The sequence below is a fragment of the Stegodyphus dumicola genome, chromosome 2 (assembly GCF_044657685.1).
Source record: "Stegodyphus dumicola isolate Sdum_Otavi_A_Nest chromosome 2, ASM4465768v1".
NCBI lineage: Eukaryota > Metazoa > Arthropoda > Arachnida > Araneae > Eresidae > Stegodyphus > Stegodyphus dumicola.
Window position 1 is genome coordinate 130410674 of NC_140769.1, and position 20673 is coordinate 130431346.

Below are 20673 nucleotides of genomic sequence, written 5' to 3' on the forward strand. Positions count from 1 at the left end.
TTCACAAGTTTTCGTTAATTACATTAGGAAAAAAAATTAAGGTAATTCGATTTTTTTCGGTTAAGGTACAAAAATTAAGATCAAAGTTTGTTGTATTATTAATATTAAAATTATGCATTATTTCTTTTCTATTTATAGAGCTTCTTCCTAAAATACTTTCTTAAATATGACATGATTTTTTGGCTTCTTTTAAATCGAAAAATGTAAGTCAATTTATAATTAATGCTCTATTCGGTTCATTTTAAATTAGAGAATTATTAGGAATTAGCGAAATACTTTAAATAAGTATTTCGCTAATTCCTAATAATTAAATAGGTATTAAATAGTATTTGACTTTCTCTGAACATTTCTGAAAGGGAATAAAATAAGTTTTTTTTTTTTTTTTTTTTTTTTTTTTTTTTAAGTATTATTTAAAACTTGTAACGGAGTTATTATAAAATGTAAAGGGAATAATTCTTTTAATTATACGTATCAGATTTTTTTTTTATCCTTCATTTCAACAATACATATTCCAAAACTCTTTATTACGTTCTTAAGTGCGCATCTCATAGCATTTGCTTTACAATACCTTTTAAGAGATTGCTTTCCAATACGAAAAATTCTTGCTTAAATAGTTTTATAACGTATTTGTCAACAGGATTTCAATTTATGTTTACAATTCAATATTAAGGTTATTATATATTTAGATAACATTTATAATCATTACAAATTAGATACATTTAATCATTAGATTTCTTCACAGTACTTTCACAGTTGTTTATAAGTGAATAAATTCTTCATTTCAAATGCATTTATAAATAATTTAATGAATATTTAAGTATTTTGTCAAAGGCAGATACATGCTTTTTGCAAGCACATGCATAAACACCCATACATATTTCCTATTTATCATTTCCGGCATGTGCAAATCTTTAATTTCTGTGCATTCACTATATTTTTCGTGTAAAGTAATTTACATTAATTTAGCATACACCCGAAAGTTTTAGATAAAAAATATATATGAATATAATTTGAATGAAAATTATAAGTATTATTTTTAATACCCACTCAAAGGTCAGTTTTTCTTCAAAATTCCTCCACGATGGCATCTCTCTCTTTAGGCAGATAGCCCTTGCATGCGTTACTCTATTTAATAAAAACTTAATCTGACCTATGTGCCTAATTACAAATATTTTAACATACATAATTTTATATTTACATTTAGCCATCAAGTTTCAAACTTTTCAAATCTTCTAGAAAATAAATTTTGGCAGATCTCTTTTAGCAATTTTCTTAAAATCTATATTTTTGTAGTGCAACAGCTTAGAATTTTATAAAACAAATTCATAATCAAAATCGCTGTTGTTAGTTATCGAAAAATAACCAAGATGTGATTTTTGCGTAAATGTCAGTAAACTATACAAATTGCTATTATCCATCACACTATGAATGTTTCTTTCATTCGAGAGTGTCCCTTTTTCGATTTCTATGGAACTGTCGTGTGTCGAAATACTATCAGAATCTTGTCAAGCGAGCTTCTGAATGTAAACAAATAACACCCAGTCTGGTGACCCAAGCTTCAAAGCAGTGCTTCACTTCTAGCGCGGAATGGCCCCTCCTCCCTTTCCTACCTCCATGCTCTTCATCAAAATTGTCGGCGGAACTGAGGAAAGTCGTACCGTCACCTGTGTGGTACTCAAGACTCTTGCCAACGACAGGAGCAATCTTAAACTCTTTGCCACAATGAATTTCGTGTGCTTGTTTTGATGTTACTGTCAGACAAATGAGATAAGTCACAACAATAAGTCTTGATTTGATGCGATCATATTTTTACATTTTTGTGCGTCATTTTATTCATTTCACCTGGTTAATACTTTAATGACTGTGAAAATTTTCTTTGGTTTTCAACAAATTTAACCGGGGGAGAGGGTATTTCCTTTTTCAAGAATCTTTACTGATTGAGAAGATTTATTAAAACGCGTAGAAATAAGAGTTAATTCGTTCTACAAGTCGGAGCTGTTAAAAAAGTATTAAAGAAATATTTTTTAGCATATTTTATGGATGCAGTTTAATCACTTAAAAACTTTTGAAGTAATTAACAGATTAATTCTTCAATTAAATCCGAAATATAAACAGTAGTAATCCCCTAAAAAACATATGAAATTCTTTTTTACTTCTAATTTATTTACAATAAATTTTTAATGCATGAAATTGTGTTTTATATTCGTTTTGAATTTTAGTATAAAATAATTCCAGTTACCTTATTAAGATTATTCATTCTGGTTCTTCACCACTTATGTATTTAGCTCAAACCTTCCCTCCTGCGGTGTTCTTGTAAAGGTGCTTGTTGCGTGTTAACTTTGAGTAATTGGATCAGCGAACCAACACACCACCCTCATTACAAATCATGAGGTGGTCTTAAATGTTTTTTGTTATTATTAGGTACACTAGTTCAACGAACCGCTTTCTGAAATCCTTTAAATAACTGCTTTCTTAAATCACTCAGTAAGGAAATGAGCTAAAAAGGTTTAAAAAAATCCAAACGAGTCAAATTAAATCTTGGAAGAGCTGCTTGTGAAAGGCACAGTTTGTCAGTTCGTAACTCACTTTTAACAAATACAACACTGTAAAAAAATAACCTTCTAAAAATATATTGTGACGGCAAAGTTTTCAACCACTAACTGGCAACACTTTTTATTGCACGATATAAATTAACAATTTTGTCCGATTTAAAAGCCCTAAACAAAATAATTAAATTTTATGTGAGTTGCAGTCATTTTTTATAACATTATTAACCCGATCAGACAGGCGCCTTAGATATTATAAGAAATTCAGTGCAGTTTTATTGGGTATGAGTTGTAGTCTCTGATAATGCAAAAAAGTTGAAAATATAGTCAGAGGAACTTGAAATCTTTCGAGTTACACTTTTCCTCGAGAGGTTTGCTGGTCGAGGAAAGGAACTTGAAATTTTTGGATTTCGTTTTCTGTAGTGTTTACCATCAAAACTGGCTTAGAACTTAAGTCAGATAGTTCTGGTGTACTTTGGCTAATTAAATAATTTAATCCAGTATACGATTTGAGGTGGGAAAATGCTAGAAATCCGCAAATGAACTAAAGTTGTAGCACATTATCAATTGATTAATCCCAACTTAGGTTTAATAAAAATTTAAAAATCTGAAAGCATTCAGATTTTACATTACTCCCAAAGAGGCGTTTTTATAACATTCTGTGTGTTACGTTTAATAAGTATCATGTTCTTCGCATTTAAATCGTGAAATTAAGTTCAACAGCAATATCTCAAAATAATTTTAAAATAAGAATATTTTTATAATTTCCGATACACAGTCTTGCGCGCTGGAAATATTTTTTTTTTTTTTTTCGTACAGTGTTGCCATTGCTCGCTTTGAAATCCTTGAGTTTGTGAATCAAAAATTCGTTAAGATTGTTACAAAATATGAAATCTATAATAAAACAAATTTCAAATTCCAAACTAGTGCTTCCAGATGTCCATATTCGGTGGAAGATTACGTTATTCAAAAATTGATGGCTTTATGTACCGCTGTTTTATCACAATGTAAGAAACATACATACATTCATGCAGATTCTTCATTATTTAATTTCTTTAACTACAACACACAGCGATAGTATTTGGTGGCAACAATGTAAAAAGTGAAACGAACATTTAAAATTTTCGACTCAAAATGCCAAAACGAAATTAATAGCCCTTCTGGACTAACGCGCTTTGTGCTAAAAAGGTACTTACGTATTAACGCCACCGCACTTACTTTCAACATAAACAGTTGAGAGAATGTGGGGCAGTGCTAAATGGAGGAACAAGAGACATGGGGGGACAGCGATACATCATTTAGAATCTTATTTAGCAGAGTTCACATGGCGACAGCATCAGGTCAAAGAAAATAGAGACTTTTTTGAATCTATGTTAAACTCTATATCGGCCACCGAAATCCGATTGACTACTTTGATTTTAAATAAAGTGTTTTGATTTTTGAAAGTGTTTTGATTTTAAATAAAGTGTTTTAATTTATGATTTGTCGCACAAATTTTAGGTTTAGATTGACGGCACTTAAAAACCGCCAAATCTGCAGCTTCGGTGGCGTTAATATGTAAGTATCGCTAAAAATGTTAAAAAAATTGTTTCGCGAGGATGACAATATGTAATACTCTTTTTAGTTAAATCCGCAAATTGACTTTTTCAGATATAGATGAATATATTGTTTCTGTAGAATGTCAGTATGAAATATTCTTTCTTCAGCATTTTTCTCCTATAAATTCATTGTTTCAATATTGTAGATGAAAAATAGATTCTTACAATACAAAATTTTAAAATTAACATACATTCCGACGCATAACGCGCACTTTTGATACAAAAAATGAGATCAAAATTTACGGGTGTGCGTTATACGTTGGATATAAAAATGATACGTTTTTTAAAAAAAGGAAAAGATGAGCATACAAAAATTATATTTCTATATGCACCTAAATGATGTTTTTGGCGATTTTGCAGGACCAAGTTCGCAACGCCATTTTCTAGGATAGACCATTTCGTTACTCCTTTACGCATTTATTCTTTAGCGCATTAAATATCGTGATTTTGTTTCTCTTCCACTCCCGCATGGAAAATTTCACCAGACCCAAACATTCCTTGCAGCAGCAGAATTTCCATTTCCTTTCACAAACTGAGTTACTTTGCATTTGATACCAGTACTACGTTTGTTTCGTTTGGCGGGAGCCTTATTCACTACTAAAAGGAACGTTAGATCAACTGTATTTTAACTAAAATCTTGATGTTCACTTCAAAATCACGGCTTCAAATAACCACAAAAAGAGTGCACCCTCTTTTCCAGGTATATTTACTCCCTTAAGCACTTAACACACACTGATTTGTTTCACTTATCACTTGTCAATTTGGTATACCATTGCTCGAAAGGCTAGGACGAAAGTTCAGAGCACTGTAGATGTATCTTTTAGGTTTCTTCGTAAAGAATGGGTGAGCGTTATACGACGAATATACTTAAAGTAATATATATATATATATATATCTCGAAATTATAGATGCGCGTTATATGCCAAAAAATACGGTTATTAATATTAAAAGGAAATCAATTGTATTTCCTCTAAAACAAACATAATTTACCTTTAATATTCCCTTCAGAATCATGTCTTCAAATGATTACAGGCAGAGCAAAGATCTGATTCCTAATTCAGTGAATACATTCGGGTCGGAAGTACATTGGTATCCCAAATTGTGCTCTCTTTTTGTCGAAATCCTAAAATAATATTCTTTGCAGAATATTTACTCCCTCAAGCATTATGCCCTCTCTCTCATATTGCTTGCCCCTTATCGCTTGTCATTTCAGCATGCTATTGTTCAAAAGCCTGGGAAAAATATTCGAATGAATGATTTCAAAAGTAAGAGCACTGCCTATGTCATCTTTCAGGTTTCTTAGGTAAAAAAAGGGTGCGCGTTATACGGCGAATATACCTAAAAATCAAAAACAATGTAGTTTGAAATGATAAACGGGCATTATGCGCCGGAATATACCATATATAGTTTTCATCAGAAATAAAGGTGTCATCTTATTCAAAATCCTAAAAAATGGACACAACTGATTTTTAATACGTCAGTTTATAAAATCTTCTTTGCTTTTTCTAATTATTACTTAACATTTTCCAGCTCTTAGAGAGTCGCAATTTAGAGACAGTTTATGGACAATATCAATAAGCATATAAATTTAAAACTAGAAACTTAGGCAGATTATAACGCCATCTTAGATCTGACAAATTTGAAATAAACAGGAAACCACTGAATGTAGCAGTTTGTTCATGAATGTAATAGAAAACTTTTCTTTATCATTATTATTTACAATAACAACATAACAATTTATTAATGGCATGCCCTCTCTGCTCACATTCTATTAATTCGTGAATGTTCTATTGAGTGATTCTTTTTCTTTAGCAGCCACCATAATTTAAATATTTACTGTTCATTGGCTTGGGCAGAGACTCAAGAGGGGGATGGTTGCTGTTGTTGACTAACGCTTACTTGTCTGACCTATAGTAAGCCCAAGCCCACAAAATTCTTCGTGGTAAGGAGCGCAAAATTACGCCTGCCGTTGGCAACAGCCTTGAGCACCTTACATGTGACAGTATGATTTAGCTCATTTCCGCACCCCAATTTTGAAGGGAAGCACCCCGCCGCTTTCAAAATTCTTCCCCTACAACCAACATCTCGAGAGGACTTTCAGCTCGCCACATATTTAGAAGGCCTTCATGTCGCACGGACACCACCTTCCCTGGAATTCGAAACCGGGCCCTTCGTTACGACAGTCAGCGTCGCTAACCACTATCCCCATGCCCTACGGACACTATATTCATCATGTCTTCTCCGGGATTCGAATCCGCACTCTTTTTTGGCATGGCAGTCGGCGACGCAAACCATTATACCGGTTGGACTAAAGCAGTACCTCCTACATACTGGCTGTAGGTACTGGATAGTCCGCTGTAATGCATTAAGGTAAAGTTAAGTTCTCTTAGGCTAAGCTCAGTGGAAATTAAGCATATTCAGCCTTCTTAAATCTTTTTAGTCCAAAAAGGGTTTGTCCCTGAAGGACCATTGTTTTCCTTTTGCGATTTTGCGTTGAATCACTATAAACGGCGAAACACTTTTCAAACTGTTGCCACCAAATGATAGAGTCCTGCATTATATTTGAAGAAATTAAGTAATGAAAAATATACATAAATGTATGTATATTTCTCGCATTGTGATAAAACAACGGTAGATAGAGCCATCGAAATTTGAATGACGTAATCCTAAGAATATGGGCATGTGGAAGACCAAATTTGAAATTTGGAATTTGTTTTATGATCGATTTATATTTTGTAACACTTTAACGAATATTTGATTAACAAACTCAAGGATTTCAAAGCGAGCAATGGCAACAGTCAACGGGGGAAAAAAAAAAAAACCTTTTTTTTATCTCCAGCGCCGCGGAACTGTGTATCGGAAATTGTAAAGATATGCTCATTCTAAAATTATTTTTCGACATTGCTATCGAAATGAATTTTATAGTTTAAGTGCAACGAACATGATATTTAATAAATAAAGGTAACACACAAAGCGTTAAAAAAAAACGCTCCTTTGGATGTAATTTAAAATCTGAAACATTTCAGATTCTCTTTCTTCTGGATTGAGCGGATGGAAATGAGAAAGAAGCAGATGAGAAAACAAACTACACAGGCTAACTTGCCAGCGAGGTAGAAAATCCAACTTGCCAATAGGAAGAACATTAAGATTCCTCCCCCTCCCCATTCTTGGTTTAACTAAAGCAAAAATTTTTTGCTTTATTTGTTAGCAGCGAGATAAGTGTTTTCATCCTCTCCATGCTTAAAAGTGTGTAAAACAAATATTTTCACGATCATGCAACAGATAGAACTTTCACTTTCCCCGTTCAACAGTCCTATCTCTTCGATTCAGTTTTAAAGAAAATTACCTTACATTTTGTCGAATGCCAACAGACTAAAACAGAAAGTGTGGAAACGACGCATTTATAGTAATTCAACGCAAAATAATCCCATTTCGAGACAAATAGCCGCCCTGCTTCAAAAAATGAAATATTTATTATTTACAAACATAGATGATTAAAAAAACTAAATAAAAGAAATACTGAAAGGGTTTAGATTTTATATTACGTCCAAAAGGGGCCTTCTTTTTAATGTTTTCTGTGTTACCTTTACTTATTACATATAACATGTTCTTTGCGTTCAAACCATAAAATTCAGTTTAACAGCAACATCGGAAAATAATTTTAAAATGAGCACGTCTTTAGAACTTCCGATAGATAGTGTCGCGCGCAGGAGATAAAAATGTTATTTTTCGTTCAGTTTTGCCACTGCTCGCTTTGAAATCGTTGAGTTAATTAAAAATTCCTTAAAGTATTACAAAATATGAAATAGATAATAAAACAAATTCGAAATTTCGGCTTCCAGGTGCCTATGTTGGGTTGGAGGATTACGTTATTCAGCATTTGACGGCTCTAGATTACTTCGTTTTTTTTTTTTTTTTTCACAATGCGAGAAACATACAAACATCCATGCAGATTCTGCATTATTTAATTTCTTTAAATATAATACAGGGCAACAATATTTGGTGGGAACAATTTGAAAAGTGAAACGGACATTTATAATGAACCAACGCAAAATGCCGTTTCGAACCTAATAGCCATTCCGGACGTCATTTTTTTTATTCATACGTCTTTTCTAAGCGGTCCTTTGAAAGACATAAAACGTTGCATCATTGTGAGCCGAAATTTCCTTGTGCTTTTTGGATTTATTCACTTGCACTAGAAAAAGAGATGGCGTGAAAACACTGTGTATATTGAATCTCAGCTGAAACAGATTGATTCAATTGTTTCGAAATCCATGTATGCCTATGTTTTTAACTGCTTTACAAAATATTTATTTTCTCAACTTAGCAGATACAGTTAAAATCAACTTTACCCACTATCTAGATACCTTGAAAGACATTGAAAACTTGCTTGCCGTATCTATCACAGTACCATTATTAGGCTATTGTGAAAATAGATTTTTGAATACACCTATAGAAGAGAAACATGTAACCCACTTGAATAGCTCACGCTGCCGCCCCGCTGTATGCTACTTCCCCTCCCACTCACGGCGATCATGGGAATGTGTCACAGGGCACGCGTGAAGGAGCGCGCCACGCCTGCCACGCTCGTGAGAATATCTCCCGCCCACTACAAACGCTGCCTGTCAAAAGACGTCCCAAACAGCAGACCCCCCGAAGTTCGAAAAGCGCAAAAGGATAATAATTGTCCGTTAATAATCGATGATGCCCTTTTAAGGTACTGTTTTTTTTCCCGTCATTTCCCCATTCCATGTCAAATGAGGGGCCATTCAGAGTAATGTTGGTCCCTCACCGTCGCTAATTTGGGGGTGCGTTTAGCCAGGAGACCAAACCGAGGTGCCATTCTTGGAGAAGAATGAAGATTAATTGGGTTTTCATGAACCCTTCAATAGACACTGGATGAAATCAGAAATGTTGTAGAGGTCATGGTAATTCTCACGGTTTTTGTTAGCTACTTTTTTTCCCCTGTGCCAACATAACATAAGCCATTATTTGTCGTGTATCAAATTCTTGTCATCAATGTAATCTCTACACAGACTATATCCTTAAGCTTATGCTTATACATACTGATTTCTTCTCCATTTAATATGACAATCAAGAAAACTTAGATAAAAATACCTAAGAAGAAGAAGTATTTTATACCATTTTACAGGGTGATTGTATTAGATATATACGTTGGTTACACTGAATTAGCTGGCAAATATTTAACTTAAATTAGTTCCTTCTGTAAAATGTACTCTGGAAAATATCACTTAATTGGTTGGTTTTTAATTACGACTAAGAACACCAAGGTTTCTTCCAAAAGAGGAAAGAAGTTATGAAGGATTTCCTGAGTGAAACTGACTCGTATTCACGTCATATATGGGGAAAACCACGAAAACGTCCACTCAGGTAGTTCTTTAGTCTATATTCGGAAAAAGATCAAAGTACCAGTGTTTATCAATTAAAAATAAATAAATAAAATAATAAGTGTTATTTTTAATCTCTTTTCAAAATACCGATGACCATGACGTTGTAGAGACATTAGGTTATTTCGAAGCAGGAGACATGAAAAATGAACAATACCCTCGCCGGGACTCGAACCACGGACCTCTAGAATACGCGCCAAGTGTGCTGACAACTACATCACGAAGGCATGCTAAGAAGACGGAAGAAACACCTTTAAATACTCCGCTTTTTAAAAGGCGACGGGGGGGACCCATTCGCCAAATCCTGGTGGTGGAGAATCATCATCCACAGCCTTTTTTTCAGTTCGGGCGCTACTGTAGAGATATTAGGGCTTTTTTGAAAGCAGGATATTTGAAAAATATGCAGTGCCCTCCCCGGGAATCGAACCTCGGACCTCTTGAATACGCGCCGAGAGTGTTGACCACTACACTACGAAAGCGAGAGAAATACTTTATAACGTAAATTAATAAACATCAATAAATTTGGTTAGCAGGAGAATTACATTATCCATTAAATTTGCACAGATGAACAAAGAAGAAATTTAAGAATTATTTCATTATTTGGATATTTACTTTTTATACTGTTTGGTACTTTTTATAATAAGGTCAGGACGTTAAAGCATTCAATAAATTAGCACAACTTTGAAATTGCAAAAATAAACAAGAATATAAATAGGCAAACACTTGAGGCTTAACGTAAAGCCGTTATCATTCTTTAATGCAATAGGTTTTATAATTTATTGACATAACAAGCTTTATTTAAAGGGTGCGGTGAATTCGTACGTGGAACCCAGTTTGAAGTAGCGTAACAAATGCAAGATGTTTAAATATCTTAAGGCGACAGTGAACATTCAATTTTTTTTAATTATTGTCATAGAGATATGAAATTTTGCATGCATATATATTTTACCATAATTATATCAAATATCTTTGAAAATATTTCTGAATCATTGCCGTTTAAATTTTTTTAAATTTCTTTTTATTTTTAAGATATTTTTTCAAAATGCTCGATGTGTCTTAATTTTTTTAATTTCTCGTTACTTTTGCTTTATTTTATTGAAAAAAAAAAAAAAAAAAAACTAACTACAAACACAATTCAGTATCAGTTAGAATTGCATTAATTGTTAATTTTTAATTAATATTTCTTTTACATATGCCTAAATTTTGGACAAAATTTCGCACTTTTATACAATTTAATTGGAATTTTATCCTCTTTATGAATCTGCATTCAAAAATGTATGTCAAGTTTTGTTACATCTATATAAACAGAAATCTAAATTACAATTTACAATCATTTTGAACGTAAACTAAAACACGCATGGAACATTTTGCACGAAAATTTCCTAATGAAAAAAAATACATCTTAAGAATATTTTTGCACTTACATTTAAAACTTACGTCTCAGTATGTCCTAATACGTGATTTTATTTAATATAAAATATTTTAATATAATTTTACTTATGTATAAGTATTTTTCCTACTAATAAAATTGTAGAATGGTAAGAAATACTTAATTATTTTAGAAATTTTCTCGAACATTTTCAGTAAATTTAACTAAGAATCACTTTAAAAACTTCCTGCACCATACGTTTCCCCTTCCTTATTTAAATTTTCATTATGTTTAGCTACTTTGTACAGTTTTTTTGGTAACTGTTCTTTTCTTGTATCCAGTCGAAGACCTCTTTTCGCTTTGGTATGTGATTTTCCCAACGTCTAACGTGAACATGGTTCTGTTTTTCTCAGAATTTCTCAAATTATCTCCTAAGGGAACCATACCTTACAGAATGGCATGGTTTCCTTAGGAGATAATCTCTACCAACCAAATTTTAAGTACAATTATGATTTAGAGCTTAGTAAATACACTTGTAGAAAGTTCAATTAATTTTCCATTGATTGATTATTAATTGCCTACAATAAAATATTTCGGAACAATTAGAGGATAGAAACAACAAGACAAGAATGATAGTGGATCATTTGCGCTATAGGGAGGAGGAGTAAAAAACACTTATTGCATCTTATAACCAAGCAATTATTTTAACTAGGCAAGTCGCATTTTACTCTTAGAGCAAAAAATTTAATGACGCTTCATTCTGCAATTTCAAATGTCAACCCAAATGCAATAGACGCCCGACTGATACGAAAAAGGGAGGTGCACAACTAAATGTTATAGCACTCCTATATACGAAACCTCAACGTTTAACGGAAACTCGTTTTTGAGTTATGCTACATATATACGTACGTACAGACGTCATGAAAAAAATCTCTTCTGAATCCATTTGAAATCCATTTGCAATTCGTTTGGGGAAAAATAATCTTTTATTGTGCTCGTACGTACGGTTAGTTGTTACTCTGGATATTTTCGTTGAAATATGATACACGAAATTTTTCGTAATTACAATACTTCCTTTCTTAGTACGAAGAAGTAAAAACAGTTGTAGATTCTATAGTTCTGTGTGTTCTGCAAAATATTTCGCTAGTATAAATCAAAAATTCATTGATCCATTATAATGGTAAAAATGCTTAAGAGCAAATTTGTTTTCAGCATGTATGCCTAACGATTTGAAACTAACAGTTTGTGATGGCGCTTTTAATGGATTTAAATAAAGGACTTCTAAACAGTTTATATGGTTAATAGTTCCTCTGAGTAGAATTCTGCAAGACGCAAAATTATTAAGCACTTGAACAATTGCCATAAGTTCTAATTACAAACTAAATAAACTTCTTTTCGTGAGAACTTTAGTAATTTTCTCATGTGTAATAAAGACTTTCTTGAGAATCCGTAATGAGTTCATATCCGAAGGCAGTTCCACACCTGAGTAACATTATTTACTTAAAGCTTTCTACCTGGTAATGCGTAGATTTGTTTTAATCTGTGTTTAGTTTGGATGCTTTGACAAACCAGTACATTTGAAAATAATTTTGAAAGAGATGGCTTTATTTTCGGAAGAGTAAATTTTATTCGAAAATGTCAGAAAATATTTCTTGTTGTTACTTCCTTGTACGAAGTAAAAAGCCAGTTACCAGTTGTTAAATAACCAGTTGTTTTCTGTTCAGAAACTTGATTGTCGCATTACGCTTTCCGTCTTCCTGCGAGAAAAGAAATTTTAGCTCGTGTGTATTTAAGCGAGAGTATGAGATTTCCTTAGTCAGAGCGTATTCCGCCTGTTGAAGGCCACGTTATTTAGTTGATATTCGACGACAACATTCCTGTTCACAGCGTTGCTTTAATTTTCAAATAGTGCGGTCACGTCGGTGTAGGTTAGCTAGGTTAAAGCCAACTTGCGCGTTAAATATTTCTGGTTAGCCTTTGCCTAATTTAAGACTTTTTGAGTTTGCGTATAAATGTTGGTTGATTTTGTAAGCATAAAATGTACCCACTGTTCAAGAATTTCAGTTCTTAATAAAAGGGTCTTTTTCATCCTTTTTACGTTCTGTTTGTTTATCTAGACATAGTCACTTACTTCTACTTAAATTTGGTTTACGGCATAGTACACTAGGGTTGATTGCTTGAGAGAGGATGCCTTCGGGAAGGACTTTCTAAGGGAAACTGGCTCGTATATACGTTACACTTGGGGAAAACCGCGAAAAAGCCCATGAAGGTAGGCTGAACCCAAGTTGGAACTACCAGTGTTCAGCGATTTTACCGCTCTCGTCGCTCTTCAGGACATGAAAACCGGTGGTCGTCTCACAACATCCCTTACTTCAACCCTCTAAGCTCTCATATCAAGAACTTTGAAGTCTTCTAATTCTGCCAATCCTGCAAAGAAATGATGCAACCGGAAATGGTGGTGTTATTGGCCTTCGCCTGATTGTCATAATGCTTGAAGTGCGTGTTGTGACTAATGTCATTTGTCTGACAGTTACATCAGAACAAGACCACGAAATTCATCGTGGCAAGAGAGTGAGATTGTGTCTGTCGTTGGCCTTGAGCACTATACAGGTGACAGTATGACCCATGGAGGTAGGAAGTAAGAAGGAGTCGCCCTAAACAAGTTTCTCCGTACCCTGCTCTGAAGCACCGGCGATCCCTACGTGGTGACCAAAACATTGGGTCATTTACCATTGAATTCTATGGGATTTGACGCGTTCGGGTGTACATATTTTGTAATTACGTCGCAAATATACATATAAATGTATATATTTTCTTTTTCTACAACACTTCAGAGTCCTAAGTATGTGAAAACAACATATTTTTAAACAACATTTCATTCTGAACGGAATTAAATGCTATACTTTTCTCAGAATGGTTTAATTTGAATGAAATATTTTCACAAGTTTTCGTTAATTACATTAGAAAAAAAATTAAGGTAATTCGATTTTATTCGGTTAAGGTACAAAAATTAAGATCAAAGTTTATTGTATTATTAATATTAAAATTATGCATTATTTCTTTTCTATTTATAGAGCTTCTTCCTAAAATACTTTCTTAAATATGACATGATTTTTTGGCTTCTTTTAAATCGAAAAATGTAAGTCAATTTATAATTAATGCTCTGTTCGGTTCATTTTAAATTAGACAATTATTAGGAAAATAGTATTTGACTTTCTCTGAACATTTCTGAAAGGGAATAAAATAATTTTTTTAAGTATTATTTAAAACTTGTAACTGAGTTATTATAAAATGTAAAGGGAATAATTCTTTTAATTATACTTATCAGATTTTTTTTTTTTTACCCTTCATTTCAACAATACATATTCCAAAACTCTTTATTACGTTCTTAAGTGCGCATCTCATAGCATTTGCTTTACAGTACCTTTTAACAGATTGCTTTCCAATACGAACAATTCTTGCTTAAATAGTTTTATAACGTATTTGTCAACAGGATTTCAATTTATGTTTACAATTCAATATTAAGGTTATTATATATTTAGATAACATTTATAATCATTATAAATTAGATGCATTTAATCACTAGATTTCTTCACAGTACTATCACAGTTGTTTATAAGTGAATAAATTCTTCATTTCAAATACATTTATAAATAATTTAATGAATATTTAAGTATTTTGTCAAAGGTAGATACATACTTTTTGCAAGCACATGCATAAATACCCATACATATTTCCTATTTATCATTTCCGGCATGTGCAAATCTTTAATTTCTGTGCATTCACTATATTTTTCGTGTAAAGTAATTTACATTAATTTAGCATACACCTGAAAGTTTTACATAAAAAATATATATGAATATAATTTGAATGAAAATTATAAGTATTATTTTTAATACCCACTCAAAGGTCAGTTTTTCTTCAAAATTCCCCCACGATGGCATCTCTCTCTTTAGGCAGATAGCCCTTGCATATGCGTTACTCTATTTAATAAAAACTTAATCTGACCTATGTGCCTAATTACAAATATTTTAACATACATAATTTTATATTTACATTTAGCCATCAAGTTTCAAACTTTTCAAATCTCCTAGAAATTAAATTTTGGCAGATCTCTTTTAGCAATTTTCTTAAAATCTATATTTTTGTAGTGCAACAGCTTAGAATTTTATAAAACAAATTCATAATCAAAATCGCTGTTGTTAGTTATCGAAAAATAACCAAGATGTGATTTTTGCGTAAATGTCAGTAAACTATACAAATTGCTATTATCCATCACACTATGAATGTTTCTTTCATGCGAGAGTGTCCCTTTTTCGATTTCTATGAAACTGTCGTGTGTCGAAATACTATCAGAATTTTGTCAAGGGAGCTTCTGAATGTAAACAAAAAACACCCCGTCTGGTGACCCAAGCTTCAAAGCAGTGCTTCACTTCTAGCGCGGAATGGCCCTTCCTCCCTTTCCTACCTCCATGGTATGACCCCAGTTCCGCCCCCAATTTTCATGCAGATCCCCTCGGGAAGACGCGTCCGAGTCCCACGCGTCTTCCCCTACCCACAACCTCTCGAGAGGACTTTCGCCTCGGCATATATTTAGTCCCCATGTCGCCAAGTCAGTATACATTTACAAATATCCATGCCTGCTCCGAAAACCGAAATTCGTACCGCAGTAGGCTCCCCTAACCATTCAGCTAGTGGTTAACTCCCGCTGAGTTGGTAACCAATTCTGCACGTGGATATATCTATACCTGGGTCGGAAGCCAACTCAGCGATTTACTCCCCTAACAATTATACCGTTTGGATGACTTTAATGCCTACTAAATGCTGAAGTTATTATTGCAATTGAATCGGAGAGTAAATGTTTCAGCCACTAGCGATTTGATATTTCGTCGATCTTGGAGTTATTATTTAGAAGTTCTTAGCGATGAATTCGAATTTAAAGTTAAAATTATGCATGCATACAGCAAATCTCATTGCTATACACCCTATTTTACTTTACATAGGTAAAATATGTTAGATTTTATTAGATTATTTTCCTTTATTAGATTTACTCAGGTCTTGCATTAGATTTACATCCAGAATTTTGATTTATATCCAGATTTTGCTATTAGATTTATATCCAGAATTCATTTTGTTAGTAAAACTACTGATATCAACCTACGAGTAAACTAATCATCCCAAATACTAAGTAAAATAATCTGTTGCCTATATGTCGAAATAAATTTTAAATCAAATGAAAACCGAATCAAGATAAGCTAGGAAATCAGCAAAGTGTTCAGAAAATTACTGAGCAGCACAGTTTGTAGAGACAGGAGTAGATCAAAGTATAGGGTGGTGCAAATAAAAATACCTCAGGATAATAGGTTAACGTAATACAGGATTTCAGAGAAATTAAAACTGCAAGATGACTGTGTGGGTATTCAAAATCACATGTAAAGTGACTGTCATTCATACTTAAGCACTTTTGAGGCACAGACTGCAAAATACGGAAAGGCAGTTATGCGCCTTTTAATGGCCCACCAAATAATAATCACAAAGCATTGAGTTAGTATTACACGCTGTAGAGGACTTGGAGAAGTAGTTTCCTCTCATCTCCTTGCCAATATTCCGGAGATGAGAAATGCTATATTAGACCAAATCTGGCTTAACCTCTGCTGCAACATAGTCAGGATTGGTATTTCCGTAAAAGCGACCCATGAACGGTGCCTGTGGTGAAAGCCTATGGAGAATACATGAAAACATGGCTTCTCTACGGCATTGTTTTTGTTTGTCATTGGGTATATGAAATGATAGACAACAATGGATGATTCTGGACTTGTTTCCACTTTCAGAATGGGAAGTTTTTATGGTTATAAGGATATATAGATAGAGCTTTAGTAGGTCATAGTACAGTACAAAGTCCGAGATCCAGACTTGTAGGGACTTCGGCGTTTCCGGATTTGAGATTTTTCTAGATATTAGATCATCAATTTAATGTTTACTTTATTATTAAAAACTTCTTTCAGTATAGGCTTTTTAGGTTTTTTGTGCGATGTTTTATGCATCCAAATACAAATTTATAAGTCTCTCTGCAAGAAATCTGGTATTTATTACCTCCAGAATACCTTTGCATTTTTTAACACATAAAGTGGATAATCTTATACTTTTTGTTTTTCCTGATTCATCATTAACCAAGAGAGTAGAATAGTAATTGCAGCATGATTCCACGTTACTTTTTATCCAACCCTAATTAAAAGTGGTTTTTTACCTGGCTTACCTGCCATCTGTAGGGACGTTCCGTTTGTGGTACCATTGTGCGGGGAATGCTGGCCGTTAGTCGTGTGACCGTTGGGTGTGATTTTCTTCTCGACAATCGTACAGTCGTTGTCAGCTTTGCAGAAAAGTCCATCGTCCCTTAGGGCGAATTCGTCGCCCGGTAGCAATTGTCGCGTACAAGTGACGCAACGAAAGCACTCGATGTGGTAGATTTTGTTCCTGGCACGCATTACAAAATCACTCTTACTGAAGTTCACATTGCATCTGGCGCACTTGATGCCGAATAACCTGCGGAAAGAGAGTAAATTCTGCACTTGTGTAAGCTCTTAGCTGATAATAAGTAAAACAGTCAAAAGAACATTAAAGATGCATGCAAAAAAGCAGTAAAACAAAGCCATAAAATTCAAAATTGGGACTGAAACAAGACTTAAGATAAATTACTTGATGTTATTCAAGTATAAAATAGCCAAACAAATTAAATATATATAACACATTTATGTTGATGTTAAATTAATTGACAAAAAACTTGTAAGTACAGTAAGTAGCCTTCTCTGCACACTAGAGTCATACGAGACTACATATTATTACGCTCTTTTATATATATTAGTGTAGTGACATTCATTCATCTGAAATATATAAATACGGTAACCTTTAACCGATAAATTATTCCCGTGAAAAGATATTGTTGCGTGCGTACGGGTTCGTTATGAAATGAATGCACAAGTCCGATGAAAAAAAGAACAAAAATTTATTATTATCACAACAAAAATGCTTAAATTTTCTCAAATTATCATGCAGTTTTACAATATCTCACAGTAGTTATCTTTTAACTACTCCAATGTCCAATAGAACGTAATTCAAAACAGCTAAAGAAAGCTAATCCGCGAATTCGCTACAATCAACAAGAGCAGTTTTCTAAACAACAACAAACTAAGCAACTACAACAAACTGAGATGTTTTCCTCCTTTTATAAGGTTTTAAAATCCCGCGCTAGAATTTTCCAGTACTTTCTCGAAATCAAAAAGAGATATTTATTTATTTAATGCACGCGCTCTTGTATTTTCAATTTTCCGGCTTAGCTTTCTTTTAATATTCGTCACGCGCTGCACTGCGCGAGAAATAAAATCATTTAATTTATAATTGAACTAACGTTTTGCTTTTTAAATACCAAATTCGTAACAATATATTAAACAATGATTTTTCGAAGTATACTGCAATTCATATTTACAATGTCCTTCTTTTTATATATGTTTAAACAAAGGATTATATCATTTTAACTCAAGCATAAGATGATGGATGATAAAACATTGGAGAAAAACTGTGTGTGTGCTGAATATCAGCATGCATACTATGAAAGGATGACAAAGCAATACATCTATGCATTTCTCTCAAAGCATTTTATAAGCAATGAAATTTCAATTTGAATCACATATGTGTATAAAGGATCGAGCTCTGAATTTTCATAGAAACTTAATGCGGAGCCGTTCGGTTGTTTGTGTTTATCCTTAAAAGGCCCATATCACACAGCGTTTGTTTCACACGAACAACTGTTTCGGACAATTTTTCTGCCTGATTTACTATTGAAAGAAAGACGTGCGACTTTTTCCTTCCTTTCCAAAAAAGTTGCAGGTTGTTCGTTTTCAACCAATGAGCAATCAGCTTGTTTCTAATTGGGAAACCAGTTTCTCCTGTGTTAACCCCAAAGCGATCTATGGTGATTGGCTGTTGTGACAAAGCAGAAAAATTGTTCCAAACAGCTGTTCTTCCGAAACAAACCGACGTGTGATAGCAGCCTTACAGTTTCTTCTTGTTTGGCAAGATATTGTTACGAAATGCCCAGCTGCGGTGAGATAGCTTCCCCGCAAAGCGAGACTAGGATTGCCAGAAAGTGGCATGGGTGCCACATTTGGCCCCAAATCGCCCATTTGGAGCCATTTAATGGCAAAATTGACAGGCGGAGAGAGAACATTCTAAAGCGCATTCTTAGCAATTTTCACGAGAATATTCTCGAAGGTAGGTTAAATCTATATATAACCTTGCCTGGAAAGTAGTATAGAATAGAGTATCTTGAGTTTAGCAGTAGTGTAGTAGAGTGTCTTTAGTTCAAATATGAGCTTGAGAGCGATCGACTGGGAGCTGCTTTGCCGTGAAGCTTGTCTTCACCGTTATATTCCGAAGGATGTGTTGCTGATTGCTTCAGCGTTTTTATCGTAGTTTTTTACCAACTGTAAAAGCGTTTTTAAAACTGTCCTGTGTAATACTGGCGAATAAATTCTGTTTTGATTCTTCATCAAGTGTTATCGTCAATTACTCTAAATCCAACAACCCGTAGAATGCAACGATATAAAGCACATGATTTATATCTTTAGCTTTCAAAAATCATTTCTTTCGATACCAGTCGTAGATTTTAAATCCGAGGATAAAATTACACGATTGAAGAAATAATAATGATTCATATATTAATTAAAATTTTACTAGATGGGCAACTAATTCAATTAACCAGGGCTATCTTTGAGATGGAATTTTCATTTACATGACTCGATTTGCAAAAGATTAAAAGAGTAATGTATGATATTTATCCGGAATCCTTTAGTTTAATACTTAAATGTCTGTTAGCAAAAACCCGGAAATTTTACTTGGAGTTTATCAAAAAACCGAGGCTGAATCGAAGTGCAACACTACAAGAAATTAAGAAAGGCAATATATTCATTGTAATAATTTTCTAGAACCTTAAAATATAAATTAAAATTTACTGTATTTTTCATTTCTAAGCAGAGACCATTTGAAATTAAAATACAATACACAATTTGAATACAATGCCTTTCTATGTGGGACTTCTTTGTACAGAAATTCGATCTGGGCATACTTTGATTTAGGACACCTAATATACGAAGTCTTTAGTTCTATTTGTCCAGGGAAAAGCATCGCTCACTTTTCATGTCTTCTGCTTCAAGGCATCGGAATTTAAAAAAAAAAAAAAAAAAAAAAAAAAAAAAAAAGGTAGGTGGTAGATGAATGATTCTTCCCCATCAGGTTTGGGCGATTGGATTCGCTAATTCCAGTCGTCCTTTAAAAGGGATTTTCTCCCTCCTTTTAGCATGCTTTCGGGTGTAACGATTAGCACACTTCGAGAGTCCAGGTTCGAGTCCCGGCGAGGGCATTGCTCATTTTTCATGTCCTCCGATTCAAAGTAACCTAATATCTCTACAAAGGGCATACAGCATAAATTTTTATATTTAAAAGGAGCTTTCCAAAATAGCAAAGGTTAGGAAAAAATTACTATGATATCATTTCATTTTGAACGCCCGAAGGCGAAGTGGCTAGCACGTCGCGCAGCTGCACCACAGATCCGGGATTTGTTCCCCAGGCTGGGCAAGGTCAACACCTTGCCAAAGGTCAAGAAAGCAGAAAAAGGGGCACTGCAGACCGTGGCCCACTAAGGCTGTTGCGCCACTTAGTTTTATAATTTCATTGTAAATGAATGTCACGACGGGCCT

The 20673-nt window shown here is 33.7% G+C and overlaps 1 protein-coding gene across 4 annotated transcripts in view; it reads right to left on the bottom strand.

Moving 5' to 3' along the window:
* The window catches only part of tup (LIM1_Isl and LIM2_Isl domain-containing protein tup), a 291256-nt gene that overhangs the window by 178406 nt on the left and 92177 nt on the right, over positions 1–20673 (bottom strand). For 3 of the 4 annotated variants that reach the window (XM_085811106.1, XM_085811105.1, XM_085811103.1), the window contains exon 3: positions 17169–17464. In XM_085811106.1, coding sequence (XP_085667232.1) covers positions 17169–17464 — 296 coding nt within the window. The remainder of the gene's footprint in view (positions 1–17168; positions 17465–20673) is intronic. The other variant, XM_085811104.1, reaches the window with a different exon arrangement.